Here is a 15,684-nt window from a genome sequence, read left to right as displayed (position 1 = left end):
AAGGATTGGGTGCTGCTAGTGGATTGTTTCATGCAATCCAACTGAAATTTATAACTGACCTGCTGCTGAACGCTATTTTGGCACCTGTTTATAGAAGGTTCAGCATTGGTTATCTACCTGTTTTTTTTCAGTAGGACAAAATCTACAGTCATGTCACTATTTGATTACATAGATGAACCTTTAAAAGAAAAAGAGTTGCCACATTTTTTTCACTTCATGATTGGATTTCTCTGTACAAAATGAGCATGTGCAGCTTCTCAAAAATCCCAAGAGGCTGTGGGAACTACCCAGTTTTTCCTTTGCAGCATCAGGGTGATGCAAATTACGAGATCTCTTGACTATAATTCTTTTTCAAATGTTCAAAAGAACATAAAGCTAGTAAAGGTTAAAGGAACCACTTTAGGTGTAAGATATGACACTCAGGTCTACTTTAACATCCTGCTGGTGCTTTGCTATTGCAGAGATCGAATGAGAACCTCTGTCAATGTTGTGGGAGATTCCTTTGGAGCTGGCATTGTCTATCACCTCTCCAAGGCAGAGTTGGAAAACATTGATGCCCATCACAAAGGACACGAAGATATTGAAATGACCAAGACACAGTCCATTTATGATGACATGAAAAACCACAGGGAAAACAACTCAAACCAGTGTGTTTATACAGCCCACAACTCTGTCATAATAGATGAGTGCAAGGTACCTTTCACATTTATGGATATTGAGACTTGCATCTAGTCAATCATACCTCATCTTCCTTTGTTTTTTAACCTGCATGTATTTTTTTAAAAAAATGTATCACTAATAATGGGACAATGCTGCATGCTATGTTGATCAGTTTAAAGACGTGGGTACATATATTGTTTGCTTTCTTTGAGTATTTAAATTGCTAATGCATGCCATGTTTACAAATAACATTGTGTTCTACAGGGTGTTTTGGAAGGCAGTGCAATGCAATGGGGGAATATTGTCCAGTTAAGCATTCTTATAGCTTCCCATGAGAAGAAAGGTTGTAAATCCAGTTAATAAGGCCTATAGATAAATAGGAGAATTGATGTTGTGGCAATGAGAACGGTTAAAACTGCCTAAAAACAAAACAAAACAAAAAATCTCCACCATTTTCTCCTCCAGATCAGAGCAATTCTGTTGCCTTTGTGTGTTTGGAGAATTCGTGATGGACCAGCTACCACATTTAAAACCCTGTTGAGTAGCTATAGCCTGAGCAGGAGGCTTTTCCTCTCTGTTGGCATCTTCTGTTTCTTTCCCTCCCCTCTCATGGACCGCATGGATCAACAACACCAATTCCAGGGGAGACATAGTTTGGGGGCCTTTGGGGGGAGTGTGTCAGGGGAACGAGGGGACTTGGAATCCTGTAGGTCCATGACCTCCCCCAACATGCCTCCTGAACTCCATGATTCAGACCACACCACCGGTGGAACACCACTGACAGGCCATACCAGAGGATCTCCAGCATCGTAAGTGTCATCCTGCTGGAGGGCTTCTCTTTCCACGGGTGGAATGGCACTTCCTCCAATTCTTCTCATCCCTAGGCCAACCAAATGTGATTTCGGCCTTTCAAATGATATTTAAAAGTGACAGTTCAGAGCGCAAGATAGTTAACTGTTTGGAAACAGAAGTTCAGTCAAATCCAGAGATTTTTCTTGTGCATCCCACAGGGAGGAGCAGAAGCAACACAAAAGTCATTTGTTTCAGTGGGTTATGTTCCAGGAGCCTGCCATTTTCCCAAGTAGAAAAAGGCAGAAATTGGAAGCACACTTCCTTGCTTCTTTTGAAATCCACGGCAGATACTTCCACGTGAACGTAATTAAGATCAGGCTGTAAGGAAACTGGAGGAGAAAATATGAAGCTGTTTCTATTTATATACAGTTAGGGGGAGCAAAGATATGCTCAAGAAAGAAGCACATTCTCATGCTTCCCCTGACACCCAAATAAATGCAAAGCCTGTCCTTTTGTGGATCGATGCTTTCCGTGACACACTGTAGAGACACATTCACTGTACCTCGTCCTCAAAAACTGAGAGCTCTTGTGCTCGCCATAATATTTATGTTTTATTTTCATTTTCATTGTGGGCCATTCCAATGCCATTTTTGTGATTTCTGTCTATTGCTGTTTGTAAATTACTTGGTTTAAGAAGAGATTATAACAAGAATTGTCCTGACCAAGAGTTACATGAACTTGAGGAAACTCCATGGCTGAATGAGAAACTAATTTGGATGCTTTGCATCTTGCTTCCAAACTCATCCTTGTGGACGCATCACTGTTGTTTAGCATGATGTCTGAATGCAGCCATTGACGAGACTGGGCCTGGCTGGAGAATTGAACTGAACAAACGTTTTTCTTTAGGTAGATCTACAGTTTTCCCTAATGTGCTGTCATTAAAGGATTTCCATAGCCATTTCAGATTTTGATTAATGTTTCAGCTGGATAGTCATCAAGCTCACTTACTTGATACTGATATTTCTAAGTCCCAGTAGGGAGAACAGGGGAGAGAAACCATTGATGGCTGCGTACAACATCAGGTTTCTAAAATCACACAAGTAATTTAAAAATAACAAAGCTTTGCCCGTAACTAAAAACAATCTGACAGAAAGGCTTTATAAATATGCCAGTTCTAAAGAAAGGCACCATTGCTCTGACATTATGCCTAGGACCTGAGTTTATTTCTCTGAAGTAGGCATCTACTGTTTTAAACATTTCTCAGATCACATAGTTATGTATAATAATAAAGTGTAGAAGAATCCCATGGTTAAAAAATTGAGCCCCTTTGAGTTAAGCACATAGTTCAGTCATGCTCATTTAAATACTGCATATTGAAAATCTGGACAGAAAAGTTGTTGAGCCTTTTAAAAATTATTATTTTAAGTTTTGACCAAACTTTTTGAGTCTTTTTGCATGCAAAGTCTCAACAAACATCGCCGAAAACGACAATGCCAACAGGGGTTGCCATATGTCCGGATTTCCCCAGACATTTCAGCGATTCCTGCCCAGACTCAGTTTCCAACTGCTGATTGCCAGCTATGTACAGGAAATTCCAGATGCGTGGCAACCCTATTAAATTTGTCTGGATTATTCTTGATAAGTTAAAAAAATTACAAGCAGCGCAGAAAAGTATGTGAATGAAATTGTAGAAAATGCCCTGCAAGAGAAAAGTTTGCTGCAACTCTGGTCAGTGGTTGTTGTTTCTTTGTCTCAAGTATTAATATAATGACATGTCATTTCTACTTAATATTCTAAACAGCTTCCTAGTTTGATTGCTTTGCACAGCTAATGTATGCTTTATTAGCAAACTATGTCGATTGTTGTTGCATGGGCTGTTTTTCTGTATTATTATTTTTTAAATTCACAATTCACATTACTTCCTTTGCAAACTAACCTATAATTTCAGTTCCAAATATGTGGTGTATTCTGTTCTTTATAATGCATGTGTTTCCCTTTTAATTATCTAAGAAAGAGGCTGGCTTTGTTTCAAACATGGGTACATTGTCATGATTTCATGTCCCAATGCTCCCATGCGTCCAGTTTGTCCATCATGTGGAATATCAGTCCTGTCTTTAAGTTTTCATGCGAAGCTGAGGACAGTAACATGAAAGGTAAGCTAGGAAATAATGGGGTTCTGTTTAGAATTAGATGAAAGACTCCCTTACTATGTAAAGGTCCAGTTCATTTCTGCCCAGTCAAACAAGCACGGTGGCCATTTTGGCTTATCTAGCCATGCATAGCACATCTCCACTGGGGGAAAAAGATGGCGCATGGCTGGCTGTGGGGTTGTTGTTTTTTTCCTTTAGAAAAAATATTGACTGCTGAGATGTTGCTTACAAGCCAGTATTTCCCATGGAATGATTTACCATTCTTGGTCTTCCACAATTGTTATCAAGTTAACATTGAAGTGTGAACTTTTAACTGAGACTCTGATATGGCTGTTTGTGGTTTTGTATGTAAAATGCAGCCTTGTTAAGTATGGTTTGACTCAGTTGTAAGTGCACCTTCAACATTACACGATCAGACACAGTAGTGAACAATGATGTTTCCCAGCAGGTCCTTGTGGAGGATCAATTCTGCCGTTTGCTACTTAGCTTTTTGTAACATATGTGCATATGTATGTGTGTATGATTCACATATACCGGTATGTGTATCTCTGTGCACATCGGGCCTATAGACCTGATTTCTCAACATTCTGCTTTGCGGACAGAGCACTATTGTAATTTTGAGTTCTTCCTGCAGATTGAGAAACATTGAAAGGGCAGAACTGATTCAGTACAAAATAAAAACACGTATGTATATTTTCACACATGGATTTAATGTAAATCTTGTAAATATTCAGTTTTGCTGTTTAATTCTTGACATTTCTCGCAAAAGTGCCTTGATCTTTAAGTTAGGTGTTGATGACAATTATTTACAGGTCACCCTGGCAACAAATGGCAAATCTGCAGACTTCAATGCTGTTGAAGAAGAACCTTGGAAACATGAGAAATAAGGAAGGAACAATCCAGGTCCACCTCTAATAAGCCCCAGAAGTTGTCTTGTGGTAAAAGCTGGTTTCAAGATTCAAGAAGATTTTTCACTGTCTTTAGTATAAAAACTATTCGCTTATTTAATGCTCTTAATGGAAACTTAGAAACAGTCTCATAAAGTCATTGCTCCTTTAGCATCTTTGCCAAATAATTCATAACCATCTCTCTCAATTGTGTCACCATTTGAATGGATGTGGCTGAAGGACACCCTGTCAGTTCAAGAGATGTATTTTTGCTGGGCTTCCTCTGTTCAACTCAAGACGTAGAGAATGTAGATGCTGCAAAAGAGGAAAGATCAGAAAGCCCCGATGGCTGGTGAGACTTGGGCTAATAAGCATTAAGTATAATGTAAACAGTGCAGTCTTTTGCAATGCCTCTTCTCCTGCTGTAGATGTCAACCAGCACCTTGGTGCATATCAAATACAGTTAGCACTGTGGACTGTAATATATGATCACTGTAAATGTTTTATATGTGCTTTATTAATACGTAGCATATGATATTCTCAATTCCCTATTATTCATGCCATCCTCACATCGATGGTCATATCCCAGTTCTTTTAACCATCCAGAGCCCCATGCATGCCAGATCTATGTAGTCACCCAGGGGATATCATTTTCGTCACCCAAAACTTGAAGGTATAGGAAAAATGATTTGCAGTTTATAGTGGTGGGTGGGTGTGAATGCCTCTGTGCACGGTCCCCCAAAATGAATTAACCTCTGGGCAGCATGTATACATGGCTTGACCATGATTTTTTCTCCAATTGAGTTCAATGGACTGTATTCCCAGTATATAAATTTAGGTGTGAAATATGTAGTTTTCAGAGCTAATAAACCACCCCAGATTGTATGCTATTCATACTAGCAACTAGCACAATTCTGATTATCCATACAAGGAGAAACATAGACTGCAATATGTGGCTGTCTCAATCCAGCGACGTCAAAGTACCATATAGATGCATATCACTGGTATTTCAGCAGGAAAATCTGCAGCAAGTAATATCTTGTCACCCTTTTGCTGAGACCTGGGATGGAATAAGGTGCTATTCTTTAGGGATGAAATGTCTGCAAATAAATCACATCTTTTGCATTCATTTTGCTAAAAAGAAACTTAGCAAGTTTAATATTGTTTAACAGCTGGAAGCTATTTATACACTGGCGAAAATGTTTTATATGTTTGGTCCTTGTGAACAGAGAACTGAAACATAAGATACGGTAATAATCTTGTCAGTTATATCTTGGTTTGTACAAATGGGTTTGGGTAAAGAATATCCATTCAGAATTGTAACAGAATTATATTTAGTAATTGTTGTGATGCCCAAACTGCAATAATTCCTTGACAACCCATCATAAAAGGACACACTGCCACAGCAAATATCTGCAAGTTGGAGCAGGAAAGATTTAATCTCTTGTTGATGGATCATAGAATTGCAGAGTGGAAGGGTCGGTGAGGGTCATTTAGTCCAACCATCTGCAATGCAGGAATCTTTTGCCCAACATGGTGCTAGAGCCAAAAATATTGAGATAAAGTGTCTCATGCTCTACTAACTGAGCCACTCTGAACATGTTTGCCTTCCTGCAGACTTATACAGAGTATTATCCTTTGCCAAACAGGCATGAAGGATTTCCCATAGGTTTCAACAGAATCATGTTTCTCCCTTTTGCTCTCTCTGCATACATGAACGTAACTTCGCAGGCTGGGTCATAGGAGGACTGGCTTTGTCTCCCATTAAACCAGCCTGCGCACCCATTCTTCTTGATCACCTTGAATTCTGGAGGTCATATAATTTAACTAAGTGGCCAGAGATGGGGTGGGGTAGGCTGTGTGTGAGAGCTGTGCTCATATCTTTCATTTCCCAACTAATTTGACACACTGAAGGGAGAGAGGAGAAACAGCTCTGCTGATTCCTTGACATAAAGGCAGTGTGCTCTTGTAGGGAAGGAATCTACCCATGGATTTTTATACTCTGATATTATACTTTTCATGGAATACATACATTTTGTAGAATTGAAGGCCCTACCCCATCTTTTGTGCACATGCTCATGTTAACATCAATGAGGTACCATGGGGATTGCTTACATAGGTATTTCTATTCTTCCCCACATCACTTTATACTTGGCGGCTGTTCAGTGCACAGTTAGAATGAGCAAACAAGGTACTGAGCCAGCAATGTGATTTCCAGACCCCTGTCTAGGGTAATGGTTTGAGCAACACTAATAAAAAAATACCCCATTGCTTTTATTTTATTTTATAAACTAGGAAGACGTTCTCAAATTAAAATGGGGATAAATTCCGCATGTGTGCAGAGTTAAGATTTTTTGAATGGATATCAACAGAAAGAAAATCTTTTACAAAACTGGTGGGGGGGAGGAAGGGATTTTTGTATGTTTTATAACTCAGGGAATTTCAATCTTACGATACTCCTTTCCCAACAATATAAAACAGGGAGAGGGAAGCAACTATTATATTGGAGGCTTGCATATTTTATCTTCTAGATAAATGCTATTACATAATTCTGTTGTTCTAACTGGTCAGCTGACTGTCCACAAGTATTTCTATTTAATTATGAAGTCTAAATATCCTTAGCTGCCATTTCATAGTTTGCTTAGCCAATATGAATCTAGGTTGCTAAACCAGGGGAAAAAATGAACCCTGTAAGTGGTCACAACACTAACGCACATTCCTTTTTTTAATAGACACTTCTTTCAACTTGCAAATGTTCTATATTTTCAACATGAATTTGCACACTATGCTTTTTCCTACTAGCCTGAGGCATGCCATCTTTCAATACTATGTTCCATTCCTCTCTTATTAGGATGCAGCTTCTACCAAGGGGCATGTAAAATCAACTGTAATCATCTCTGCAACCTAATCTCCCATCTCCAACTGTCCCTTCTGCCCAGACTTGTGATAGTAATCTAGACAGAATCAGTGACAGGAAACAATTAAAAGTATCATTTGTAGGAAGTTATACGGAAGACCCTGACATTTCACCAACACTTCAAGCTCTTTCCAGCATGAGTGTGTGTAGTAAGAGCATGTGTGTGTTTTAGTGCTTTCCCTGCTTAGGCTCAAAACCTTTCCCTTTTTGTTTCAGTCATTCTTGGGCAGGTGAATGCTTAAGTAAGTAGCAGGTGAGAAACAATTTCCACTTCATTTGCTTCTCTTGACTAATTTTGCACCAGCACTTTGGATGAAATGATTTCTTTGCTCAGGTCTCGCTTGCTAGTCTGCATAATTAAGAGGACCTTGCTTTTACCTCTTTGTAGATTCTTTATAAAAGGGATCTAAGTTTTCAGAATGCTGATAATCTGCCTCACATTGTCGTCAAGGGAAATGAAGGGTGTTGAGCACTTTGCATTAGACCTTCTCTAGCATCCCATTCACTTGAAAAAAGGTGACCAGGTTGTAATTTTGTATTGCTCTTGGGTGGCTTGGCTTTGTTCTTTGGCTAGTACCATTTAAGGACTTCAGAAAATAATTAATGGCATAAGGTGACACCCAGCATGAGTCATACTCAGAGCAGACCTGTTGAAATTGAGTACATTGATTTGCATGGGTCTGCTTGGACTATAACTAATGGGTGGGTTCACTTAGGCTCCCTTGCACATCCCCCTCTTATCTTGCACCCTTGCAAGAGGATCCTGCACATGTCGCCTGGTCTTCCTGAGCAGGGAAGAAGCAGCCTGGGGAGTGTGTGGACAAGCAGGTGGGCTCCTACTTAACCTGACCAACCCCTAGATACACCCCTGGGTGGGTATCTTCCTTAGATTTCAAGAAGAGCAGGCTGAGGTTTGGTCTTTGCTGTTGGCAATTCCATTGATGTTCTGCTTTCAGTGGATTTCCATAGGACACAATCAGTAATTCATACTTGTATAAGTAAATCTATTGAGTGTGGGGAAGGATCCAAACTCTTGTGCCCTATTCCTATTTACTTTAACCCTCCTCTACACAAGAAACTGGAGTTTATCCTTTTCTTCCCATAGCTCCTTGGCTCTCCTCCCCTCTCGTTTGTATCTCCTCTAATCTTTTCTTCTACCAAATGTCTCACCTGTACTTCTCTAGAGTTTCTCAAAACAAAAAAACAAACAAAAAAGCCCCCCTCTTTTCCTGCCCAGACATGACCCTGGACCTGGAGCTCCTTCTATCTTTCTCTTGCTCATCATTGTGATACCTGTTATCTCGCAGCTACTAACATTTTTTCAAGCAGCCACTCTAGCCATGTAACTCTATCTCTAATGCTCTTCTTTTCTCTACATGGAGAGAGAACTTTATGATGCTTGAAAATCAGTGGGCTGGGCAGAGGTTCATTGAGATACATGGGATAGGTAAGGAAGACGAGGGAGCTGGTCCTCCATATGTAATGGAAGTATGAAGCAATGAAACGGAATGATGACAGTCCTCCAGTGTTACTGGTCAACATTTGTCACAATTAGTCATATTGTTTTCCATTTATTGTCCACACAACTTCAGTGGGGTAGCATTTTATGTCACTATTTGGGTTAAAATGGCTTGAGTTCGGCATAATACATGTGTAGTTATCTAGTCACCAGATTACATTCATTCTGATTATGTGACTAAGCCAAGTTCTTAGCCAGACCAAGCTTTGTGTTGCTGCAAGTTTGCCTAATATGCACTGAATGGCATCACACACTTGCTTGGATGTTTGGTTATAACACAAGTCAACCTACCTACATTTCAGCTGACTGAAAGCAGCCTCTAAGCCACCCAACACTCTCTCAGTTGTCTTGGAACAGCCTTAACCAGCAGATAAAGTGAATTTATTATCCAACCCAGTCTTTGCTGGGTTTATTACAGTATTTCCTAAAAGGCAAAAAGCAAATATGTGCACATAGGACCTCTACATATTCAGGGATCCCCATTCCATTAACTGGAGGGATCTGATTTATTCCTTCAAAACTGATCTATTGCTGGAACAAGAAGATTATTTGAAATTAAGTTCCTTTTCAGTCAGTGGCACACACATCCCCCAACTATTGTCTTTAAAACCAGGGTTTGTGCACATTTATTCAAGACATGGACACAATTTAATACTGTGAGTCTTTCACATTAACAGTATTTTGTACATAACACATAATGCTTCACAGGGATTTTATTCATTGATTTTCTACAGCTTTGAAAGCTTATTTGCAAATCTTGATTACCAGTTGATATTTTTCAGTCAGTGCTGTAGATTCCAACATTCCATTTTTTAACTTCTTCCAAGCTTCTTCTTCAAGCTTCCTTTTGAATACTGCAACAACAAAAATCCCCTTCTTTCCTGTCCTTCCTAGTGTGAACTGTAATTTATGGAATGCATGAGGAAAATATGTATTTCTACTTCTAAATACATCTTCAATTCTAATGTAGGCATTTATTCATACCTTTTGTCCAGCAGCCACAAACTACAGTGTAGACTGAATTAACAAATTTAGTATCTGTAATTTGCAGACATACTGATATTTTCTTATACTGTTTACAGACATACCAATATTTTGTTATACAACCTTATAAGACAGAGAGAGAAAGCTACAATATTTACAGGGAATCCATATTAAAGGGGAAATGGAAAATTTTCTTATAACATATATAGATTAATAAAAATTATCTGTGTTATATTAAATTAACGTAACCCTGTAAACTTTATTTATAACCTCTAAGCAAAGCACAAATAGGAAATAAAGGTGTCTTTAAATGCTGCAGTTCATTATGGAACACTATGTTGTTATAATAATCTTAAGATTGATCAGATGAACAAATGATTGATCTGTTATTTTTGATACTTACAGTGTAATCCTATGCATGTTTACTCAGCAAAAGACCCACTGTGTTAAACAGTGCTTACTCCCTAGTAAGTGTGTTTAGAATCACAGCCTTAACCTGGTGTCTTTACCAGGAGAATTAGGAAGGGTCTCCATCCTGCAATATACAAAGCGTCTGATCCAGAACAATTTATTCACCAGTATATTTTGTCCCCTAACCCTTCTCCTTACTGCATTTTCCTGTAGTCCCCAATGTTTCCAATGGAATTGATTACAAAGTCTGTGTACTTTAGGATTGCAGCTTCTGAAGAAGGCCCTGATCCAGCTGCAGTCATGGGCCATCAGGCATAAGAACTGGTGTCCCATAATTGGCATCAAGTGATGCATCCAGCTAGTTCAAAGTGGCTTGGGTGAGAATCATAACGTGGAAGGAGATGAGCATCTGTATTTATTTATGTGCACAGACGTTGTTTGCTGGATTGGCCAGAAGCCTTCAGAGACCAGGCCTGCAGTTCCTCCACAGTCTTTTCTAGACTGGCTAAAGTAACTGGCTTTGCCAGTTCACTTCAAAGCCAGATCATAAGTTTTGCTGCTCGACAAATACTGTACAAGAAAGGAGGCGGCAGCAAAGCCAATAAGGGGTCATAGTTATTTAATGAATAACAGCCCAAACTTAGCCATGTGTACTCAGAAGTGAGTCCTGTTGAATTCAAGGGGGGTTATTCCCGGGTATGTGGGTTCTTATGCAGGGGGAAGGGAACAGAAGACAGGCAAATGGCCACATTCAGTGGCCTGCTGAGCTCTTGCTGGTGTAGTCAGAAGTGAGGTTGGAATGGATCTTTTGTTTTTCCTTGTCTTCTTGCTGACCAATAATTTATTTTAGGCTAGGACCACAAAAGTTTCCACAGGAAGAGTATCAACAAAGTTGGATCTTCCTCTGGAGGGCAGAGCTTTGCCCTTATAGTGCAAAATTGAATAAGTTTTATAGCCGTGGAACACCTCGGTGATCATAGGGTTGCAGGGTCTGTCATGTAAAATGATATTTATACAAGTTCAGACAACGTAAGGAACTGCAGAACTGTGTTTCATGTCTTTGCCTTTGTACAAAAGGACCAAACAACATTCTTATGGGACCATGTCAATCGACTTGCACATATAGAAATACCTCCTGATTTTTAAGACATTTATAAGAAAGCAAGCGGTATATTTTTCACCAGGATGAATGAGATCTGTTTTTCTTTTATTTCCTTAGCATTTAATTATAAAGTATCTCTAGTCCTATGGCCTTGCTATTACCCAAGCACATTGAATGAGCAAATAAGAGTTATTAAAACCTGAGGAACAGCTTAAATACAATGTAGATGTTGTCTCTTGGCACACCAACTGCACAGCACACACAGCAGAGGATATGTACTGAAACCATCAACGATCCATGAAACAGGTATATTTAACTAGATAAACCTGTTGTACATGCCTTGCGTTTGGGTGAGCAAACTGTACAGTAGATCTAGAATGTTGTCAATGTAAACTTATTTTGTAATCCTCTTCTATTTTAAAAGCAGAGTTTTCAAATACTCTTGTAATTAGAGCCAAATGTGTTCTAGTGGTAAGATAAAAGTACTAATAATAGCTGTCAAAGCATGACACTCTTAAGAATACCAGTCTTGGTGCGTTGTTTTCCGCATGAAGAACAGTGCCTCTCCGCACTTTGTGTAGATAATGTAGCTTATCTTCGTGTAATTTCAGTAAAATTGTGTATACAGTATTAATAGTTGCCATTTGGTTTTTAATTTAACATCAGTTATGCTGGAGTAGAAACTTTATAATATGTTCCGAAAAGAATTTGGGTTGGGTTGGCTGCTTGTCAGTATTTCCATCTCCAGGTATTTATCAGAATAATCTTCATAGGCAGATAACTGGTTTTATATGTTGATAATATAAACATGTTGGTGCATGTCAAAGTCTGAATAATTGTTGGAACCTTTTATTGCAGCCGACTCATTGTACATATGTTAGTCTTTGTTTTTATATATCTAACCAGCAGCATGCATGTGAGTGTGTGTGTATGTTTGTAAATCCCTGGCACTTAGTGAATGTGACTGGCCGTCTCATTTTGCTGCACTGTGAATGCAATATCACTGCTACATTAAAGAATTAATGTAGGCATATTATTCTGAGTTTATAATATTAATATATTTTCGTCTGTATACCTGATATGTTGGAAATGTAGAGACATGATTATTAGTAAGTCGCTGCATCAGTTAGCTCATTGGTCAGAAGTAAAAACAAACCTTGCTGTACTCTTTACTTTGGATGCCATGCTTATTGTTTGCAATTGCAATGTCTGTTTCTGCTTTGCAACATGGACTCCTTCTGCTGTCATCCAACAACATTTCAAGATTCCTCTGATGTTCATTTGCTTTCACTTGTTCACTGACAACAGTATCCATTGAAGAATCTGCATAACCTGAGCCTGTCATTTTGCTTTAAATCAAGGCACAGACACGCCTGTTAACAACACACACTGGGCTGTTTCCAGCTAAGTTTTACTCAGAATAGACACACTGAAATTAATGGACCCAAATTGGCCAAATCCATTAATTTCCATGGATCTACATTGGGTTTATCTAATGCTGGATGCAAGCCTATCATTATCATTCTTATGATTTGTGTTACACCAGCTAGCCAGAAGCACAGAGGCAAATACTGCTTCCATTTTTCAAAAATAAGCATATGAAAAATTATAACCACAAATCCCATTCATGTCAGTTTTGGAAACACACAAACAACTGTGTTTTTGAGGTGTGCTTTACCTGTTGTGTTTATGTGCGGTTGTATCTCAGAATTTCCATGCACCAGTAATCATACTTTTTATATATTAAGAATCTGAATGTTTTTGATAATAAAGAAGCTCTCTGAAAAAGAGCTACTAGTGGAAAGGCTGGCAGGATTCACTGTTGCTTTCACTCAATAAATGTAGCACCTTTACTGTGGCATAGTCCATGGGATAAAATATCCCATACGGAAGCTAGTTGTCATCTGCCTTAAAAGTACTCTATAACTATTCCTTTTTTTGATTCCGGCTTACCTATTGTGAATTGCCTTTAGCAATTGCTGAAGTGGCAAATCACTCTGAGCCTGATGACTGCAAGTGTGTGAGACAACAAAAGGGGAAAGCCACAAAATCTCAAGATCTGTGCATGTGTTCTTTTTCATATGCAACTATGGGCAAAATCCTATACACATTCATGTGGGGGTAAGTTACACTGAACTCAATGGAACTTACTTCCAAGTAGATATGTATAGGACTCTGCTGTTTAGGGAAATTATTGCGCTCAGGGCCTTTGAGATCATGGCCATTGTGTATATGATCAATTTGCAGTTCTTCCCTTGAAATGTGATGTGATCCATTTAGAATACATCCAAAAGAAACCATAAGCCTGGTCTTTGACATTGATTGGAAGTGTTCATCTGGGAATCGAAATGATGTACAGTTCCTGTACCACATTTTGTGTAAAGACTAATGAATGCAGATGCTAAAACTTTCTATTAACTCTGGTTACTTTCTTGTATATTGTAATGGGAATGCCTCATTTACTGAGTATATATATTTTTTTGTAGTTTATAGTTCTAATTCTCCTAATCTTTATCTATACCTCCTTTAGTAACTACAGTATTTGCTTTTAATACTTTCTTACTGTGTGAACTGATTTCTGTAACTTATGTATAAAACAAAACTGGACATTCTTTATATACTGGAAATAATCAGCGAAGACAATATTTCACTAAGTGTTGTACTTTTTATGTACATATCATCAATAAATGTGGATTCATAATTTTAACGGTTAGAGCGAGTGTCAATTATTACTTTTCAACTCTGAAAAGAATATGTGATGTGTTTGTGCAAAGTATTTTATTCCCCAACACTATTTCTACTTAGTATATGTAAATCTCTATTTTAAATTACTTATACATGGGGAGTATGACTCAGCTAAGGAAGTCTGTCCTTTTCTGGCAAAGAGGTCTGAAACCATACGTCTGACACAACCAAGCTTGCCATGTTACTTAAATTTTGTGGTTTCGATATGCCATAGTTGATCAGAGAATAAATAATCTAAAATCAAAGGTTTCCAGTTGTCCCAGTGCAACGTGCTTTCTGGGCCAACGCTGTCCATGCACCACAGACTGTTACATCAAAGCAGGTGAAGCAATGGCAGCTGAAGGACACTGCACTTGGGTAGCAGACTTGTCTCTTAAGCAGTTAATTATGTCCAACACAGAAGTGGAAAACCAATTTTTAAACTCCTAAGCAGTGGTGCTTCAGTCAGGGAGTTGGTGAACAAAAAAGGGCTGGAAAACTACTTTTATTATTTTATTCATGTCAGGACCAGGGATATTGGGTGTTTTTGTTTAAAGGATATATCATCTGGCTTTAACTTAGAAAACAATGGAGATATTTTCTGTAGAAGAAAACTGCCAAGCTTCAGTAAGTGTTTATAACTTTTGGAGACCACCAGTGTCCCTGATACAAATGGGGGGGGGGGGAGAGCAATGAAATAAATAAGCCACAGCTGTTTGAACATGCTGGCTAGAAGAAAATCCTCTGCCAGTGACTCAAGGACGTCTAAAAGAAGTCTGCTGACACCACTGTGCCTTGGAAAGGGCGTGAATGAATGACATTCTAATTGTTCCCACATGACACTAAAACAGTAAAAATGGTTCTCTCCACTTGGAAAGAATCCACAGGAGTGGGGGCTTTTAAAAGGGTGGGTTCAAAAAGAGGGTGTGCTGCTAGGAATCCATAGCATCTCTGTAAAGAAAATTAGGATTTTGCAGTGGCAATGGTGAATAAAATAAGACAAACAACTCTTAGTGTTATTATCTGACAAGGTGCAAACATGTTTAAGCAGCCAGAGTAGGGTGGAGGGCTGATGTTCGTCTACACAGTGTAGTGTGATCCAGATTAACAATGTGGTACAGATGTCAGTGCTTACCTTGAGCTGTAGCATTGATGCATGGAACACTCCTTCCACAAACAGGCCTACATTTCTGCATTGGTATGATAATGTGCGTGTTAATTAGGAAGTAATTAGGAGTTTTTAGTTTTTTAAAAAATATGTCCCTTAAGAAAATTGGACATAAGAAGAACAAGGAACTGTGGTGATATATTTGCAACTATTTACTGTTATTCAGCTTCATAATATTTGTGTTTGATTTTCTCAGAGATTTTTATGTTAGTTTCTTCTTAGTCCTACAGGTGAGTTGTATTTCTCATAGCATTTGTCATGTGTAACCAACAGGCCATTTATAGCTATCTGCTGGAAAGGAAGCGATCATTTGCTATTCATCTCTGTGGCAGATGGAGACTGCTGTGGTTATTTTTATGTGCCCGGTGCA

General features: G+C 38.7%; 1 protein-coding gene across 3 annotated transcripts in view; it reads left to right on the top strand.

The window, feature by feature from the left end:
- The window catches only part of SLC1A2 (solute carrier family 1 member 2), an 89,576-nt gene extending 75,447 nt beyond the window's left edge, over positions 1-14,129 (top strand). For 2 of the 3 annotated variants that reach the window (XM_083602256.1, XM_083602255.1), the window contains exons 11-12: positions 462-693; positions 4,415-14,129. In XM_083602256.1, the coding sequence (XP_083458382.1) occupies positions 462-693; positions 4,415-4,489 (307 nt within the window). In that variant the 3' untranslated portion in view covers positions 4,490-14,129. Of the gene's footprint in view, positions 1-461; positions 694-4,236; positions 4,287-4,414 lie in introns of all 3 variants that reach the window. The other variant, XM_083602257.1, reaches the window with a different exon arrangement.
- Positions 14,130-15,684: the final 1,555 nt, after the last annotated feature.

Source organism: Podarcis filfolensis, assembly GCF_964270895.1.
Source record: "Podarcis filfolensis genome assembly, chromosome: 1".
Classification (NCBI taxonomy): Eukaryota; Metazoa; Chordata; class Lepidosauria; order Squamata; family Lacertidae; genus Podarcis; species Podarcis filfolensis.
The sequence above is the reverse complement of the archived record's forward strand: the minus strand, read 5'-3'. Positions and strand labels throughout refer to the sequence as shown.